A 19,686-nucleotide genomic window follows, 5' to 3' on the forward strand; every position below is an offset into this window, starting at 1 on the left:
CCCTGTAGGGTAGTGGTTCTCGGCCTGTGATGTTTTGGCCTTCAACTCCCACAATTCCTAACAGTTGGTAAATTGGCTGGGATTTCTGGGAGCTGTAGGCCAAAACACCTGGGGACCCACAGGTTGAGAAACGCTGCTGAAGGGGATAAAGAATCAAACTCAACAATATAACCAGAATAAATGATGTTGAGAACCCACTGATTTCTAGTTATGGTGGACCAAGGAGAATGGTAAAGGTGGAGGTGGTTGCCAAATAGAGGGACTTCTAGATTGGAAATGGCTGTAGTGTACCCTAACAGGGGTCTGCAAAGATCTGCATGGCTGGCATCTGTGAGGTCTTTCTGAAACAGTCAGTTCTTATGTCATTGGAAGTCAGCAGATGGTACCTCTGCTGGGTTTTGGGTGGCTTGCATTGATTTGAATTGTACTGTCAAAGCAGAGAGTGTCTCTTCAACCTCTGTAGTGGTGGGCTTAACCTGCTCCAAAAGGATTGAAACTGATGCCATCTTCCTCTGAATATAGGGCAGATTTGTGGCCGTGATTCTCAACTCTTGATAATTTTTGAGTTTAGAGTTCACAGCTTAATTGAAGAGTCTGGCATCGTCAAACAGCATATCTTCTATCGTGAGTCAGATTAAAGGAGATAGGCTCAACAAGCACAACCAAGTATGGCACCAAATGGTAACTGCATGAGATAGCATCTTGCCAGCAGTGTTCACTGTGTTTTTTGAAAACTGGACCTGGTGGTGAGTGAGGAAGGGGATCTCTTGTTGAAAGGTCAAGAGAGCTTTTCGGTCTTTATCAATGAGCTTCTTGAAGGCAGAAGACTTAGAGTCCCAGAGATACCTCTGATAGTTGCCCATGCATGTACCATAAGTAGATATACAGGTGAACAGTGGAGCTCCTGAATGCAATTTCCTTCCAATGGCATCAATTTCTTTGCTTCCTAGTCCACCGGGGCAGCATGGAGCTTTTGTGAGGATTTTGTTTGAGCCTCATCCACAATCATAGAGTTTGGCTTTGGCAAGTTTGAGTGATTGATCCTATACCAGAATTCTATTATTTTTCTTTTGATAGTAGATGGTACCAATGAAGGATTCATTCAGGAGGCTATTCATGACTTGAAGTAAGTTTGCGGAGAAAGCTAAACATGTGGATGGTGGAGCTGTCCTCTGTGGAGCTGATTAGACTGTTTCCCTTTGAGACCTAGGGTACTGCCCATTTAAAGGACTTGATCCATAAATGTTTGCAGGTCTTCCATTGGAGACAGAGTGGATGGCGGAGACTCTTGGGTCTGGGGATTATTCAGGAAAGTAAAAGACAGATAAGGAAAACAAGTCCACTTCTGAGATGGAGGGTGAATGCAGATCATAATAAAAAATCTTCTATATCTACATCAATGGAGCAGTTTCGGGCGAGCGGTAATATCTCAAAGTCCCAAAAGAAAGGTTTCCAAAAATGGCAAGCCCACAAGGAGCACAAATTTCCTGTAAGTGGTTGCAGAGGCCAACTGGCAGAAACTAACTCCTTACTCAGAAGAGTGGGCAGGGTTACTGCCAAAACCTGATTCTAGAATGTTCTGAAAGAGGCTCTGTGCAGGCACAGAATACCCAGTTATGTGATTCAGAGACCGTGAGTGGGGTTTAGCTTGCACTATTCTTAGCAACAAGAAACCCTTTCTATTGCACTAACAAATGCTCCCCCCTCCACCACCACCAATAGTCCAGGTAGTGTGGGAGGCACCAAGGTTGCCTACAATGGCTGGAGTGCCCTTTTATTTGTCAATAGGTTAGTCTGAGGATTAAAGAAAGTGTGGGCTGTTGCCTTCCATACTTACTGGCATGTGTTACTGAATGTTGTCAACAGAGCAACAAATCTCATTTTTCTGCTTAAAAACAGCACAGAACATCTCAACAACACTAGATAAGAAAGGTAAGCAGTACGAAGTCAATGCATGTTACTTTGGAAGATAAGCAGTAATGAAGAATAACAATAAAAGGGACATTCTTCAACTAGAAGATTCCACACTAAAGTATTAATATTGTCTGTCTCAAAAACATTGTTTTCAAAGCAAAATTAAACATAACAAATATAGTAATCTTTTCAGAACCATTAATAATGGCTACAGACAAAATCCACACTAATGCAATGGTAGCAATTTTACTAGGCTTAGGGGCTGCTAAAATTCACTGTTTTGATAAGAAAAATATTAAGAAGCCCTGGTAGAATATGCTGCTGTGACAGAATAACAGGATTCTGAAAGACAAATTTGTCATATCAGATATATTGGACAAATTTGTAATTCAGTTCTCTTTGTTCTTTAGTTATCCTTTGCTCTCAACTGTCAGATTCATAATAATCCATACCTTGTCACAGGCCCATTTATCATGTGAATGTTCAGCATACTTGTTGACAATATATTCCAACTTCTCAGGAAGTATAAAACTGACAACACAGAAGAGGAATATTACTTATATACAATTGGCAACAGCTATACCTAATAATTCATTTATATTAATGTTACAAGAATAGATAAAATATTCATGAGTGCAAATAAAAGCTTAAATCACACAATTCTGGTTTAAATGCAGCAAAATACATATTTAAAATAGCAAATCTGCTTACAAGGAATAGCCAACAACATAATTATAAATATATTCCCCCATGACTTGGAATAAGGAGCCAGAAATCTGGAGGAAAAGCAACAAGTTAGTTACAGCTCCATCTTATATAATGCTATATTTTATTAAAGAAATAGATTGTGTAAAAATCCCAGATTAATGATAAAGAATAAGTTTCTCGTGACTCACTTCACTGTGTTAACAGGTTTGGGATCAAAGTTTCCTTCAGCATCCACTGAAGTTTGCTTTTCTAAAATTGTGGTAATTTGGATGTCTAAATAATCTGGTGGCAAAGCCCCAGCTATTGCACTTAAACAAGGCAAGGCCATTCGGAAGAGATCTGGATCATACTTCTGCAGGAGAGATAGGAACTGGTTGGAAAGCCCAATAGAAAAACATGCAAAGCGTTAGTTAAGGCAACACAGCTATAAAGAAGCAGAATTAGCAATTGAGGAGGCCAATTTTTAAATGCATATACTCTGTTCAGATTAATTGTTTGAAGAGTCAAGCTTCTAAATCAAGAGTGATTTGAAAGTAGAGTTGAGATGAAAGACAAAGGATTTTAATTCTTTATTGTTAAAAGGTCTTCTTCTTTCGTGTGTTATAAGTGCACACATATGCAATAGACATCTTATTGCAGAAGAGCTCAATAGAACTTGTTGGTTCAGAAAATATTGCCTATATTGTGAATTCAGTTTTATGTTCCTGCATTAACAAAGCAGGAACAAAGCCTAAATAGAACTCTCTGAATTGAATTCTGTTGGAGTTCAATTCAGTAGAACAAAAATGAGTGACCAATGAATTTGTGCTGGATCATGCTGAACCATGGCTCGTACAAAACTTTGAATATCACAAACATTGTCAACAAATGAATACTCAGTCTACCAAAGTAATATGTTTCCTGGCATAAGGGCAAAATCGAAAGTAATCAAATAATCTTTATTTAAATTCACAGTTCCTACTGAACTGAACAAAAGTTTTGCTCGAATCACACAAGCATGTTCCCAACTAAATCAATTCAGTGCTGTAGTCCTGGTGATCTGAGCAGTTAAACAGACTTTTTTTTAACCATGTCCAATAGATTAGATTAGGGAACAGTAAATATTCGGGTTGGGCATACTGCATTACCAAGTATTCTGTTGGATAAATATAATAGCATTAAGCAAAGTGTGTTTTCCAGCTAAATCTATGGGTCCCTATTGAGTTGCTTTGAGTTTTCCAGGCTATATGGCCATGTTCCAGGAGCATTCTCTCCTGCCTGCATATATGTGGGTGAAACGTCAGGAGAAAATGACTCTGGAACATGGCCATACAGCCTGGAAAGCTCACAGCAACCCAGTGATTCCAGCCATGAAAGTCTTTGACAGTCCCTACTGATCTTGTTGTCTGAATAAGGGCCGTGAGTGATTAAGGTGGTCATTAAAGTTTTGCTGGTATCACTGCACAGGCAGTGTAGTATATCCTGCACAGGCACATCTTTGTCTGAACTACTACTATTACCTTAGAAGAAAGAGAATCAAATATTCCCCAGAAAAGTTTTTCAGTTAAATGTAGCTCTTCTTCGGCTGCAATTCCATAATTTCCCCATCCTGAAGGCAAACAGTAGTATTTCCAGCATTGCTCATAGTGATTTGTTAAAAGCTATGAATAGCAAAGGGGAAAAAATCCATTAATAGAAGAAAACAACATTAGATGAATATCTATAAAACAAAAAGCATCAATATAGTCAAATTAATTATTTTATTGTATATTTGTTTCAAAAATTAATATTTTTGAATATAACATAGTAACATCTGTATTTGCTTGTTTTGTTACAAAGCAAGCATATACTTTTTCTTAAAACAGTTTCTGTGTATTGGTGGCTTTATTCTAACAGAAGTACTTTTGTGCACACAAAGCAATAATTCCCTTGATCATCTACTGCAGTTCTCAAAGTACTGGGAGCATAAACCAAAACTTTTTGTTGTCTTCAATCTATATAAATAAAAATGTAATGCTCATTTGTGGGATTAACATAACTCAAAAACCACTGGGGGAATTGACACCAAATTTGGACACAATACACCTATCAGGCCAACGAGTGACCATCACTCATAAAAACACTGCAGAAGGGACTTAAAAAGACAAAAATCAAAAATTGCATTACAACGCATGTGCAAAACCACATATATACACAAACACACACATATACGCATATACACAAATATATACACACACATATACACACTCAAAACACATATACACAGACTGGGCTACAGCAACATGTGGCAGGGGACGGCTAGTTAATAATTAAATAATTGAGATCTCCATATATGCCACTTGCCCTCCCAAATAGGAAGGTGAGCAGCACAACAGGAGTACACCTGCACAAGAGGCAGGCCATGAGAAAGGGGCTTTCCTAGGACTTCTGTGGGTCAGATGACATACTTCTGTAGGTTGAACAAGACCTTTGTGGGGCATATGAGGCAGCTATGTGCATTGAACTTGGGGACAAATATCATTAGCAAACAAGGTGGCCTCCTCTCATACAGATACACATTTTAATCACTGGAATCAGGTAACCTTCAAATTGTTTTTTGAAACAAATGTAAAAAAAAGTCACATTACACATTGAAATATTTGATACAATTACCAGAAATCCCAATAGTTACCTTAAGAGGCATTTTACAGTATTCATTAAGTGAAGGTACATCAAAGACTAGCCGTCGCAAAAGCTGCTGTAGCATGGAAGGACGTAAATGGCTATTACAGAAAAGAAAGTAATAATTACTAATCTACACATATTTGAATGAAGTCACAAGATAACTATAAAAATAATTAGAGCACAAAACTAATTTCATTAAGCAAAAGTGAAACAAAACCAGAAGAGTAAATAAGATACATTCAACCAGGAACGACTGAAACATACTATGAATAATATCATTATTCTTAAGTAGAGGTTTAAAATCGTTAGCTATTTTTTTTTATTGCAAGAACAAAGGCATTTAAAAAATCACACTTCATTGAGATTCAAAGAATGTTCACATTTTCTGTTGTTTTACCCATGTTCTCATGTTTTGCTTCTACACAAAATCAGTGCTTTTTACACAAAATTTGTATTTTATACAAAATACATTGTTTTTGTATAAAAAGTATATGTTGTATAAGCTTCCCAACATTCCTCCCCAACCAGAAACTGCTGTAATAAAGTATTTTGTTATTATTTTTATATGTGCTATATAATGTTACTTTATTTTAAAATAATAGTTATTTAAGCCATTTTATATCATGCTATCTACATTTTATATCATGTTCCCATTTGGAGCATTATGAGAATATATCTATCCAGCTCAATAAATGAACAATGCATTGGACCCTGGACTACACCCAACTGCCAAAATTCCTTTCTTCAGCTTAGAACATCCTGTTGCAGTTTAATCTAAGATGAATATAATTCATGCTTATATCTGCATGAAGTTAGAGTCTTCACAGACAACGGATACACAAGAAATAGTAGTAATTTGGCTATATTAAACAGAAAAGCATTTTGTACACATACTTACTGACAGATAGCAAGCAAGCATTCCTCAATAGTGTCCCTTTGTGCTTTTGTTAGAGAGCGTCCTTTGGATAGACGATATATTGTATGAAGTGTGGAATCAATCAGAGAGACATAATGCTCAGTTCCCGAAAAGAGAGAAGCACATCGTGTGAGTAAGGGAAACACAGCTGTGCAAATATATCTATTTAGAGCAAGAGCTGTCTCTGTAGTACTCAAAGAAACCTGCATAAAAATATGCAAAACTATTAAAAGATGTAAACCTGTTGTTGTAAATATAGAGGCTGTTTAGGGAAAACCTTGCAATTACAAAATGTCACCACAGACCACTTACTACAATGCAGTCTGAGACCTACCACATGTACAGTGGAGGACTTTCTTATAGCAACACCAGAGGCACTCCAAGTAGCAGCTATAATTCCAAGTTTTTTAAACTTTGGGTTTTTTAAATACAGTACAACTGTACCCTTGGTTCGCTTCTGATAAGATAAATAAAACCATCAGATGAACATGTACTCATTTTCAACCTTAAGGGTTTTTTGTATAAGACTTGACTGAAGCCCATACATTTCTTAGCGACCAAGGTAAACATAGCCCGCCGGTCAAAGGTTGAAATCCACTGTGGTTAGATCTAGAAAGTAAAACTTCATGTAAGACTTAAAATAAACCTGCTTGCCTTAATAGCTAATTGCACCACTGAAAGTTTCAGGGGAACAACTGGCCATGTTTGGCAGAAAAACTCTGTCAAAAATAACATGTGGGGGCTGCATGTGGTCTATATAAATGGATAGATAAATCTCACATGGACAGGCTATAAAAAAGAGAACTGTCCAGAAACTACCAGGCAATCACATATTTCAACAAAGTGATGTAAGCTTGAGAGATCATTAACTGTACAGGCCCCATTATAACTAAAACATCTGCACTATTTCTGGGAAAAAATGGTTTCCACACTTTCTCATTGCAGTTTCATATATTACTATCTTCCTTGCTTACCTATCTCTAGATATTTATATCCTGTGTGTGCTTATCTTCTCATTTATACAGTGTTATTTTAAAACTGATGGTTATATGATGCATATTTTTTAAAAAAAGATAAATCTTATTCACATGTTACTGGAACATAAGTGGGAGTAGGAGCAAGAATATACAGCAATCTCCTGATTTTGTATTTCTGGTTAGATCCAGCTATATCCAAAAGCAAATCACTGCAGTAGGAATTTCCAGGTTAGTTGTGTTCGTCTGTGACAGCCAAAATGACACAGTAAGCTTCAATCAAAGCATATGTCTAATAAAACATGTTAGATTTGAAGATGCCATAAAACTCTTTGCAGTTTTCCCTGCAGTAGAATGATCTGCTACAGCTATTTTTACCACAACCATCAATTATGAATAGCTTGGATGGTGTGATATTGGCAGTGGACTTTTCTGACATTATTATAGCACTAAGGAAAAACATAGGGAAAGTAGTGGGAAGATCTTCAGTTTCATGTTCTACTCCAGACCTATTTTCTATTATCACTTGCCTTTGTAAAAGATAGACAAATAACATTAGAACTTCTTATGAACACTTCATTTTGCTTTCATAAAAGTAGTATTTGATGTTCACTGAAGTAGAGAATTAAGCCTTTTGTGTTTTATGGCATTTCATTATCAGCAGGTCAAATGTTAACTGCAGAATTTCTATAGCCAAATTAAATATGCAATAAGCAGTGTGGCTAACAAAAGCACTTTAGTAGCTTATATTTATATTAAAGGAAAATGAATCTTTAGAAATTTTCACATCCCTGATATGGTATTTGTAAGTGTGCACTTATTATTTTTAAAAAATTCTGGACCACCTTGCAAAATTGGGGCTGAAAATCCTCTCTGTCTTGAGAGGAGCTGGGCAAACTTGGTTGGTCCCAATTAATCACAGTTCAAGAAATGCTATGATGGGGAACCTATACAAGGAAGAAAGGATACAAAACTAAGCCTTGTCTCTGATAGAAAAAAGCTAGGGGAAATATGGCATTGTTGTTTACTTTCATGTTGTTTCTGATGGCAATCCTAAGGCAAAGCTATCTCAACTGGGATTGTTAAAAGAGACGGAATATATTTCTATATTGGAAGTGGCATTGGCACACTAGAATGGAAAGTAAGACTAAGATCATTGCTTGCCTATGTGACCTCATGGCATGGATGAGATCTGTAGTTAGATCTGTAAAAGACATTTTAAAGATATAACACAGATGCATAGGAATAAAATTATATGAGCTTATATATTTAAAAAGCTAGATCACCAGATTTGCAAAGTTGAATGCAAACTTAGTATAACATCAGAATTTGCAGAACTTTATCTCACAAAGAATATTAGATATTGTCTTATTTTCCCTATATTGCTCCCTCCCTCCTGTCATTTAGAAGGATGATAAAAACTTGGCCATGGGACCAAGCCTTTGGGACTGTGCAATGAGGCAGCAATAGGAACCCTTATTATGCCAACAAGATTCGATATGGATGTTTGAGACAGTTTTAAACAGAGGATTTTAACATCAAGGGTAAGTGGTTTTAATGTTTTTGTATGTTTATAGTCTAGTATGTTTCTTCATTGAATGTTTGCTGTTTATATGTTCAGGGCAAGAAGGGCAGAATATAAATGCTTTAAATAAAAATAAATAAATAAATAAAAGCTTCTTCCACTATCAGATAACAAAACTCAGCTTCTACATAAGCTGGAGTACTGTTGAAGAATAAGAAAAATACTCACTGTATCTAATGATGCACAAGCTCTTAAATCTGGTAAAAATCCAACTTCAAGGAGATGGAGAAGAAAACTTTGGTCCTTTATACCATAGACACGATCTAGAAAGAGGACCATTGGTGCCTTATGATCAGGGCAGAAACCCGCAGACATGTCTGGCTCACTAACTGTTCCATCTGAAAAAAGAAATACATTTTTTGATAAAAAAAAATTGGTCATATAAACTCAATACTGCTTTATACATTTGATATAGCTTTTTTGAGCACTGAAGTAACATTGTACAGCTACCTTATAGAATCATAGAATCATAGAGTTGGAAGAGGCAACATGGGCCATCTAGTCCAACCCCCTGCCATGCAGGAAAAGCACAATTTAAGTACCCCTGGCAGATGGCCATCCAGTCTTTGTTTAAAAGCTTCCAAAGAAGGAGCTTCCACCACACTCTAAGGCAGAGCTCCATTGTTGAACGGCTCTTACAGTCAGAAAGTTCTTCCTAATGTTCAGGTGGAATCTCCTTTCCTGTAATTTGAACCCATTGCTCTGAGTCCTAGTTTCCAGGGAACCAGAAAACAAGCATGATCCTTCTTCCTTATGACACCCTTTCAGATATTTATACAAGGTTATCATGTCTCCTCTCAACCTTCTCTTTTGAAGACTAAACATACCCAGCTCTTTAAGATGATACACAGAGAGCGTGGGCTCCAGAACTTTGATAGTTTTAGTTGTTCCCCTCTTGTACTAGTTCATGTTTAAGTAGAGGTTAGGTTTTGGATCTGAAATTATGGATTACGGTGGTCCATGCTCTCATTATGTCCATGATAGGCTACTGCAATGCACTCTATGTGGGGTTGCCTTTGAAGACTGCTAGGAAGCTTCAAATAGTCCAACAAAAGGCAGCCAGGCTAATAACTGGGGCAGCATACAGGGAGCATACAACTCCCATGTTATGCCAGCTCAACTGGCTGTCAGTTTGCTACAGGACACAATTTAAAGTGCTGGCTTTGGCCTATAAAACCCTACATGGCCCTGGCCCAATTTAACTGTCCAAATGCATCTTCCCCTATGAACCATCATGGAGATTAAGATCCTCTGAAGAGGTCCTGCCATTGTCACAGGCACCAATGGTGGGGACGAGAGAGAGGGCCTTCTCGGTGATTACCCCCTGGCTATGGAACTCTTTTCCTTGTGAGATCAGATCAGACCCCTCCCTCCTGTCCTTTAGAAGGATGGTAAAAACTTGGCTGTGGGACCAAGATTTCGAGACAGTGCAATAAAGCAGTGATACCTTATCAAGCCAATTAGATTTGACGCAGATGATCAAAACGGTTTTAAACAGTGTATTTTAATATTGAAACAAATGTTTTTAATGTTTATGTATGCATATAATGAATTCTTGTCCTGACATTGAATGTTTGCCATATATATGCTGTGCTCCGCTCTGAGTCTCCTTCAGGGTGAGAAGGACAGAATATAAATGTTTTAAATAAATAATAAAAAATGAATAAGTCAAGTGTTATTCCACAAATACGGGGAAGCACTAGCGCCACCTCAGGGGGTCAGCCATCAGTTTCCTTTCCAGGCATTCAAAAAGTCCAAACTTACTCTAAATAAATCTATTAGGAAGGGCAGCATTATGCCTCTGGAAAGCTCTTTGGATGTAAATCTAGCACTAATGGTGGGGATTCTTGGGTTGATCACAGATAGCTTTACTGGAGATAAACCCTTTTATTCCTGGTTCACTTGTTACTTCAAATTCTCTCATCAGCTGTTGTAAACTAACTGGGCTTTAGAAGTAGAAAGTGATCTGACAAATTTCATTCTCCCATCACAGTACCAGTTAGGACCGCTCACATATTTACCTTTGTTGACTGTTGGTAATTTTAATGGTATGCTTATTATTCCAACCAAATCTTCCGTTGGTACCAGGGAACGCAAGATGGACCTGATTCGAATAGCTTCTCCTTTTCCAGTTTGGATAAGCTGTTAAAACATCAAAATGTCTTTTTATTCAATATTTAATTAGCCAGAAAGAAAATAACTTGACTATGTTCACGCTGAAAAGTCAGTGACCTCAATAAATCTAGGAAATCACACATCTTCACTAATGTGGAAGTACAGGATTTTCTAAGTGTAAAAATATGTCAATACTGGTTTGTAATATCCAGAACTGCCTTGAGAATTTATATTAATACTGATACAGAAATAAAATGCTGCTATAACTGATGCTCAGCCAAGTGTCCCACCTGGGACTTTTCTGTGACGCACACGTTGAGAGATATGGATAAAGGTTAGAAGGAGTATTTGTTTGAACAAAAAGTCCAATTGGAATTATTTCCAACCAACCTATCACAAAGATCATCATGTGGAACTTCTTTATTGATCTTAAGGTATGTGTTTTACAAACTGGAGAAAGCATCCCTTCAGATTCTAGAGATCCAGGATAAAGGGTGAATTGAAATAACCACTACAGCATGAATCTTAGTAGTGCACACAGTAGGAGTTTAAAAGGGTATCATTGGTGAGCAGAGTTTTCAAAAAGCCATCTGGGCATTTATTAAAAATATTCCTGGAATATCCTCACAGAAAGGGTTTTTACAGTAAAAGTTCAAAAGGCAGTGTTAGTTAAATAACTTGTATGAAAGTTCTTTTGGTGGTATTGACAAGATCTTATATATAATGGCTATTCAACTGACTCTTGAGGCAGACAGTCAGTTGAATAGCCATTATATATGAGAAGGTCTTGCTGTCCAGAGAGGGACAAGAAGAGGGCTTTTATGAGCATTTTCCCCAAACCTTCCTTTTAAAATATTAAAAAATGATAGATTTCTAGATGGATATAAATCTATCTAGATTTATAATTGGGGACTTTTAAAACTGAATACTATTGATAAGTCATGAAGTTTAAACAGGATAAATTGACTCATTTGTTGTGAATCATAAATATTTGTGGCTAATTTGGAAAAGTATTTTATATGATTTTTAATTACTTCTGCACAAAGAAGAAAACCACTTACATGCATTTCTGGTGCACAACGTCCAAGCAAATCTATAAGAGCAGAGTAAAAGGACAGAATTGCATTCCCCATGTGTACTACTCCTTCCTCTTCTTCATCTTCATCAAGACTGCTAAAAGGAAATCAAGCAGGGATCAACATTTTTTTTCTATCATTCAGAAAATTCTAAGTAATATGTAAATTATGTCATTATTATTGACTGACCTCAGGTTAGAAGTCCCTGAGTTACAAACATTTGACTTACAAACAGCTAGTTAAGAATGGGGCTAAGATAACAGGAAGTGAGAAAAATCTATCCCTCGGAACGGAAGTTCACTCATGAAAGAATTATCATAGGGAAAAGGTGTCTCCACTAAAGCTTTATCACCACTCCTTTTTTCCACAAGCCAATTTTTTCAAAATCCAATTATCACAGGATCATGTGAACGTGTATTATGTATTCGTGAAATTAATAATGAATATAGAAAGGGTGTTATGATTTGTATATAAGTTAAGTATATTCATGATTAATTATGAAGTCAGGATGACTAGACAAATCTCAGTGACTGATGTAACCATGGAGCAATCCAGATTCTGATGCAACCATGTAGTAATCTCAGACAGCAGGGATGAAGAAATGTATCAGCTCATTGATCAATATCTGTATAAAATGGGGGCAGCAAATGTAACATCCCCCCCAGTGGGATATGGTAGCTTCCTGTGTTCCTAACTGAAAGTTTCCTTTGCTTGTGTTCAAAATTATAATTTAACTGACAAATAATCAAGTCATAAAGAAGATAGACACTTCTGAACTGTGGTATTGGAAGAAAATTCTGAGAGTAACTTGAACCGCAAGAAGATCAAACCAGTCCATACTTCAGGAAATAATGTCCAACTGCTCACTGGAGGAAAGAATATTAGAGGCAAAGAAGAAGTATTGTGGCTACATAATCAGAAGACAGGAAAGTTTGGAGAAAATAATGATGCTGGGGAACAGGGAAGGAAAAAGAAAGAAGGCCGACCAAGGGCAAGATGGATGGATGGTATTGGCTTGACCTTGGCTTGACCTTGAATGAGCTGGAGGTGTTGATGGCCTACAGGAAACTCTGGCATGAGCTGATCCATCAGGTCACAAAGAGTCAGAAGCAATTAAACGAATAAACAACAAAAATGAAGTCATTTGCAAAAGTGATGGAAATGATTATTTACATTCACTTACAAATCTCTCTTGTATCCTTGGGAGGGGAGATCAAGAGCTGGGTTCTCAGAGATCTTAATTGCTCCTTGCATAGCAGCCAGCAAACCATTTCCTCCTTCTCCTCTAAGGGCAGGACCAAAACATTCTGGGCGTCGAATAAGAAGCTTGACAACAACACTGGCATTTTCCTCAACACTTTCACCTGGAAACCCCCCAAAAATATTTGTATGGATCAGAATATAAAACAAAATAAAAACGTATTATGAGAATCAATATTTTTGTTGTATTGTGAGCTCATGATTTTGTTATAATTCAATATGATGTTCTCAATTTGTTATCTTTGTTCATGATTTGTAGTAAATAAACACTTGGAAGAGTATCTTGGAGGTTAATGATTCCCGGAATTCTCCAGCTGGCATGGGACCAGAAATAACTTAATTCTATAATTAAAGTTGAAATTCTAAATTAAGTTATAAATAGATAAAAGCATTATTCTTTATATTAGAATATGTATAACTTAATTAAGAACTTAACTTATTTTAAGTATTTCCTACAACTGGCATAGTCTAATTATTTTATATGGATCGAAGATATAACCCAAAGTTTACTGTTTGTATTTCATACCCCTCTAACACTGAACAACTAGTTCTTATCTTTACATTCATGTAAAAATGCATCAACCAACTCAAGATGGCATTTTACATATCTGATGAAGTGGGCCCTGGTCCGCAAAAATTTATGTCACAACACAGTATGAAGCCTGAACCCATAACACAACATGGTGACTGTTTTCATCTATCTGCATCTGACAATATTTGTCCTGCATAGGAATTTTCGAGGTAATTCTGTGCTGCACTTCCATCAGACATTGCCACAGAATGTAGTAATGTGGCATTTCCCCTACTGCATTCTCTGCTCCATTCTCCCCAAGTTGAGCACTGTTAACCTTTTGGGAGAAGACTAAGGCAATAAAGGTGTTGACCGGTTCCACCTTTTTTGTCTTCTGGCATTTTGCCACCACCTGTATGCAGCAGCCCTATCTTTTCTTTGTTCTTCCTTTTGCTATGGACATAACCAAAGAAAGCTTCTTTTATTGTTTTTAAGCTCTAGTAAGCCTGAGCTTGTTCTGCACTTTGGCTTTTCACACTTTCTCCCTACACACACTGGCTATTTGTTTTAATTTCTCTTTGGTAATTTCTCCCTGTTTTCCATTTCTTGTACATGCCCACTTTAAATCTTAGCTCAACTGAAAGTTCCTTAGATATTCATTCTGTGTCCTTTGAACACCCACTATTTTTTCTCCTCATTGGACCTGTTTGTAATTGTGCTTCCAATCTCTCACTTTTCAGAAACTCCCATTTATGATGAATTCCTTTCTTTTTTAGTATTCAAGACCATGGGTGTCACACTCAGTTGGAATTCCTTGAAACTGAGCCTGTGATTTACTGTGTAGAGGTATCAATTCTTAAAATCCAATCATAGAAAATTATTCATATTTATTTTATTTATTTATTTAAAGCATTTATAATCCGCCCTTCTCACCCCGAAGGGGACTCAGGGCGGAGCACAGCATATACACGGCAAACATTCAATGCTGGGACACAGATTCACATACAATACATAAACATTAAAAACATTTATCAAAATATTAAAATACACCATTTAAAACTGTCCTAGTCATCCGTGTCAAATCATTGGCCTAGTCATCTTTCCTATTGCCGTTTTATTCCTCATACAAGTCAATTGATTATGTAAACTTACCATTAACAAAAACTGCAAATCTTAAAAAGGATAGATATCGTTCACCCTCTATTGGATTCCAGCCTGTGTCAGGGTATCCTGCAGCTAACAACATTGGGCAACTCTGAAGTCCACAACCTGCCAAATAGGTTACAACCTGTCCAATACAAATACTGGTATCATCTACTGTGGTATGAGTTTAAAAAACAAAAGAGGAACATAAAAAGCTGCAGTAAAAATCATTTGCAAATGTTTGTAGAAGTTCCAGTTACCAAGGAAAAAGGTGAAAAATAAGAATAAGATAAAAGGAGAAGGGATTGAAGACTTAATTCCACTGGAGACAACCGCTCCACCTTAGTCAAAGAGATTTGTTTGCAGAAAGACATTAGCATCCATACATGGATCTTCTGTAATAAACACAACAATACAATACTGGATATTCACCATGAACAATGAAACACAGGAGAAATCTATACAGAACAGACAATTAGTCATTACCACTAAGACAGAGGCAACAAATTACATATCCAAAAGTTTTGTTGGCAAGCTGTCTCCTCTGGCCCCTCCTTACAGTTTCATGACCAAGCTAAATAATGAATTAGCTGGAGTAGAAATACAAAATAAATACAAAGAGGAGAGAATAAACTAAAGTAAACAAATACTAAAATAAATCTTTCTGAAGGCAATCTGTTCATCTGAACATGCACAGAGACTAGACAAAATGCTGCAACTTCTTTGACAGGACTGGAATCCTCGTGGAATTTTACAATGTGTATCCAATGTTCCATTTCCTGCTTAGTCTGAGGAAGAATGAAAACAAAATGGAGCACAACTGAGCTACCCAGGGTGAGATGTGGCTGATTAAAAAGTAAAACTACACTCTCAAAGGTCATTCTGATAAGGTAGCCTCAGCTGATTTTTCCTCCTACACTTGTCATGTGAATGAATGAATGAATTCTTTATTGTACCAGCCATAGGCCATGATATAAAATAATATATAACCTTTAAAAGTACAATAAGCATTTTCCAATATAAACATTAAAATTTATTCCATTTACTGGCTCTTTAAAATTATAGTAGCAGTGGCATAACAATAACAAATGTCTGATTTCTATCATCCCAAATTATCTCCATTTCCATTTCTAGCCTCCACTGTGGCCTTGACCCAATGTGTGAATGTAATAGGTATGTTGCAGCTGGCAGTCTTACAGATAACTAGTGGAGGAACATTAGTCAAAAAGGCTGCAAATCTCTTGGGAAGATGGGTGGAAAAATGTCAGTATGCTGGAAGAAGCAAAGGCCACCAGCACTAAAGTGATGATCCTCCACCACCAACTCTGCTGAACTGGCCACATTATCCAAATGCCCAGGAACCATCTCCCAAACTAGTTACTCTACTCCCAACTGAAGATCGGAAAACAGAAGCTTGATGGACAGGAAAAGAGATTTAAATATGGGCTTAAAGCCAATCTTAAAAACGGTGGCACTGACATAGAGAACTTGGAAGCCCTAGCCCTCGAGTGTTCTAACTGGAGGTCAGCTGTGAGAAGCAGTGCTGTGGAATTCAAAGAGGCACGAATGAAGTGTGAAAGGAAGAATTGCATCAAGAGGAAGGCATGTCAAGCCAACCTTGACTGGAACTGTCTTCCATCTGGAAACCGATGTGCCCCCCGCTGGAAGAATATGCGGGTCAAGAATTGGTATCCATAAGTCATCTTCAGACCCACACAAGACCCTATGCTTGGAAGCCTATCCTACTCAGACACGAGTGCTCACTGGTGGTGATGATGATGATAGAAAAAAATGAAAGATGAAAGAAAGGCTAGCTGGCCTTTTTTAAAAAAAACATGAAACAAAGGCTCTCTAAAGAAACAAATCCTTTAGAGGAGAGAAAAACAAAGAAAATAAATTCAGAAAATTAAAATACCCCAAACTTCAATGATAAAATATTGTTCTAGAAGATAGCTCTGTTCTGGACAAGGCATGACAAATCTTTAGGCAATGTGATTCACTGCCTCTGTCTGGGCAATAATGAACATAATCCATTACTGTGGATTTTCCCTTAAATTAGAAAGTTTTATACTGTATGAGTAGCTTTGTGAGAGTTAACATTCAATTTAACAATAGAAGAAGATTGTATTTTCTCCCTAAGTTCACCCTGTCCTTTTTTTTCTATTTCAAAGTCTTCCTTGCAGCTGGGCAAAATGAAGTCCATTTGCTTTCAAATGTATCCTTCATTTGTTTAATATATCTATCAGTCCAGTTAGGGAGACCAGGGAAATTGTTATCTTTTGTACTGCTTAAGGGTGCTGTGGTAACACAATAAAATGAATTATATGGCTGGGGAAAACAAAGCCTTATTAAAAGGAGAAAAGACGGTAATTTGAAGTGCAACTGAGATTCAGTGGAAAAAAGGAAACAGGAAAGTAAATAAGTACCTTTTCTAAGTCTGGCTCCTCCAATGCAAGTGCAAGCTCATTATTATCCATTACAGAGGCAGCTGCTACATCTAGTGGAGTAGAACCCCTCATGGAAGGAGAAGCTGGAGGAAAAGATATGAAAACCCATAGTAGTCAAAATAATATAAGTTATGCTCCTTATACAGCAGAGGGCAGCAGTCACCTTGCATTTTAGGTGAAGTGCAAGCATCTATTCTCTCCCCCCTCCCTTTATGGTTCTTGAGTTCATTATATGACAAGTATATTGAGAGAATTCCAAAATTCATATTTGTGTGATTCATTCTTATTTATAATATTATTTCTGAACACATTTTAAAGATGGGAAATACTGTACTTTTCATACTGCTATTTATTTTTTAAAAAAAGAGGGGAGTGCTTTAAAATATATGCATATCACATAACCATGTTCAGCTGTAAATTAATTTATTTATTTTATAAGAAACATGTTATTTCCACTTTTATCAACTTTTATCAATTTTATTTCTAGTACATTTGGCCCGCTCACTGTGTTCCCATTTTTCTTTCATGTCATTCTGGACCTGTTTATTTTATTTTGTTATGTTATGTATGTATTTATTTTGATAGTATTTTGCTTCTTTGTATTTTATTTGCTATATTTGTATGCTATCTGTTGAAATTTTGGGCCTGGCCTCATGTTAGCTGGCCGAGTCCCTTTTGGGGAGATGGTGGCAGGGTATAAATAAAGATGATGGTGATGATGATGATGATGATGATTATTATTATTATTGTTATTATTAAAGATCCCAAGATAGGTTACAGTAAAACATGTGTAGAGCAGCTTTGTAGAGCTTCAGAAGACATACATTCTCAAAACTCAAATGCTACCAAAACCATTTCAGTAACTATCAGCAAGAAGATTATCAATTTCCGCAAAAGTGAAATCGAAATTACAGCAGATAATAACATGGAATCGTGATATGGCAAATGTGGATTAATTAATTAAATATATATACAGCATACCAAGTCCCACACTGCTATTCTCAAGTAAGTAGCTGAGGTGTTCAAACATGGCTTTTTGATTCTGGCGACTGATTCGACAAAAATAGCACAGAAACCGGCAACAACTTGCTACCATTTTTGGAAAAGCAATCTATGTGAGAAAAGAAAAAACAATCACGGAAAATCGAAGTGGTATTAATTTTCCCCTAAATTCCTCATAAAGTAAGAACAGGTATGCAATTTACAAAATGAGAGCACATAACCTTGACAATAATGCTCTGAGTCCCCATCGGGGAGATGGTGGCAGGGTACAAATAAAGTTTATTATTATTATTATTATTATTATTATTATTATTTGTTTATCTATTTATTTGCTGTTCCTCCTTTCGCACCAGTATGTATCCCCCCTCCCCCTACCTTAATTTAGGCCTCTTTAAACGTAACCAAAAGTCTAAAGCAATTACAAATATATCACCTTTTACATGTTTTTTTAACATCCATGTCACCCTTAAGAAAATATTTAACTATTAAAAGTCATCATTATTTAAAATTGAACAGGCTGAATCTATAACCAGTGTGGCACAGATAGTTAGTAGCCAGCTGCTTTAAATTGCTACTGACTGAGAGGTTATGAGTTTGAAGCCAGCCCGGCTCAGAGTAAGCTCCTGACCATTAATAGTCTAGTTTGGACCTATGCAGCCCGAAAGACAGTTGCATCTGTCAAGTGGGAAATTTAGGTACTGCTTTATGCAGGGAGGCTAATTTAATTAATTTACAATGCTATAAAACCTTCCAGCAGTGTGCAGAAGAATGAGGAAGTGCTCCATCAAAGGATTCGGTGCCAAAGTTGACGGTGAAGCGGCAGTTCTCCCTGAACCGAGCATACCCTCATGCTCGGAATGTCAAAGCTGGAATGTCAAATTGCCTCTGTTTCTGTCTATATATGTTGTATGTTTAAATGGCATTGAATGTTTGCCATGTATATGTGCATTGTAATCCACCCTGAATCCCCTGCAGGGTGAGAAGGGCAAAATATAAATACTGTAAATAAATAAATACATATTCTGAACCAGATTTGTTTCTTCCCAGGGGAATATCTTGCCCAATACTGAACACTATCCTTGGAATATAGAATCATGTTGCTCTAGGAAAGAGCGGCTGGCTGGGTAGAACTATAGAGTTTAAATCAAATTACGAGCTCCTGCTACAGAGACTCACCAATCAATGTCTCAAATGGTAGATTAACATTTATATAAATCCTATTTAGTAAACGACTCTACACTAACTGGCACTAACAACTGGAGTGAGGGCCAAGGGTTTTTTTTTTAATTAATGCAATATGCCTCATAGTAAAGAAGGGAGAGAACTCTATTTCATAGATCAATTAAACTGCATGTGGACACACATGCTGCCACTCTGACCATTGGGGGGCAC

General features: G+C 36.9%; 1 protein-coding gene across 1 annotated transcript in view; it reads right to left on the minus strand.

The window, feature by feature from the left end:
- Window positions 1–19,686, minus strand: part of RYR3 (ryanodine receptor 3) — a 326,090-nt gene that overhangs the window by 127,974 nt on the left and 178,430 nt on the right. The window contains exons 41-52 of the mRNA XM_060760068.2: window positions 18,274–18,403; window positions 17,272–17,375; window positions 14,855–14,990; window positions 13,115–13,295; window positions 11,917–12,028; window positions 10,762–10,882; window positions 8,909–9,078; window positions 6,164–6,384; window positions 5,273–5,363; window positions 4,122–4,262; window positions 2,811–2,992; window positions 2,367–2,445 (exon numbers count right to left, since the gene is read on the minus strand). Coding sequence (XP_060616051.2) covers window positions 2,367–2,445; window positions 2,811–2,992; window positions 4,122–4,262; window positions 5,273–5,363; window positions 6,164–6,384; window positions 8,909–9,078; window positions 10,762–10,882; window positions 11,917–12,028; window positions 13,115–13,295; window positions 14,855–14,990; window positions 17,272–17,375; window positions 18,274–18,403 — 1,668 coding nt within the window. The remainder of the gene's footprint in view (window positions 1–2,366; window positions 2,446–2,810; window positions 2,993–4,121; window positions 4,263–5,272; window positions 5,364–6,163; window positions 6,385–8,908; window positions 9,079–10,761; window positions 10,883–11,916; window positions 12,029–13,114; window positions 13,296–14,854; window positions 14,991–17,271; window positions 17,376–18,273; window positions 18,404–19,686) is intronic.

Source organism: Anolis sagrei, chromosome 1 (genome assembly GCF_037176765.1).
Source record: "Anolis sagrei isolate rAnoSag1 chromosome 1, rAnoSag1.mat, whole genome shotgun sequence".
In the NCBI taxonomy this organism is placed as follows: Eukaryota; Metazoa; Chordata; class Lepidosauria; order Squamata; family Dactyloidae; genus Anolis; species Anolis sagrei.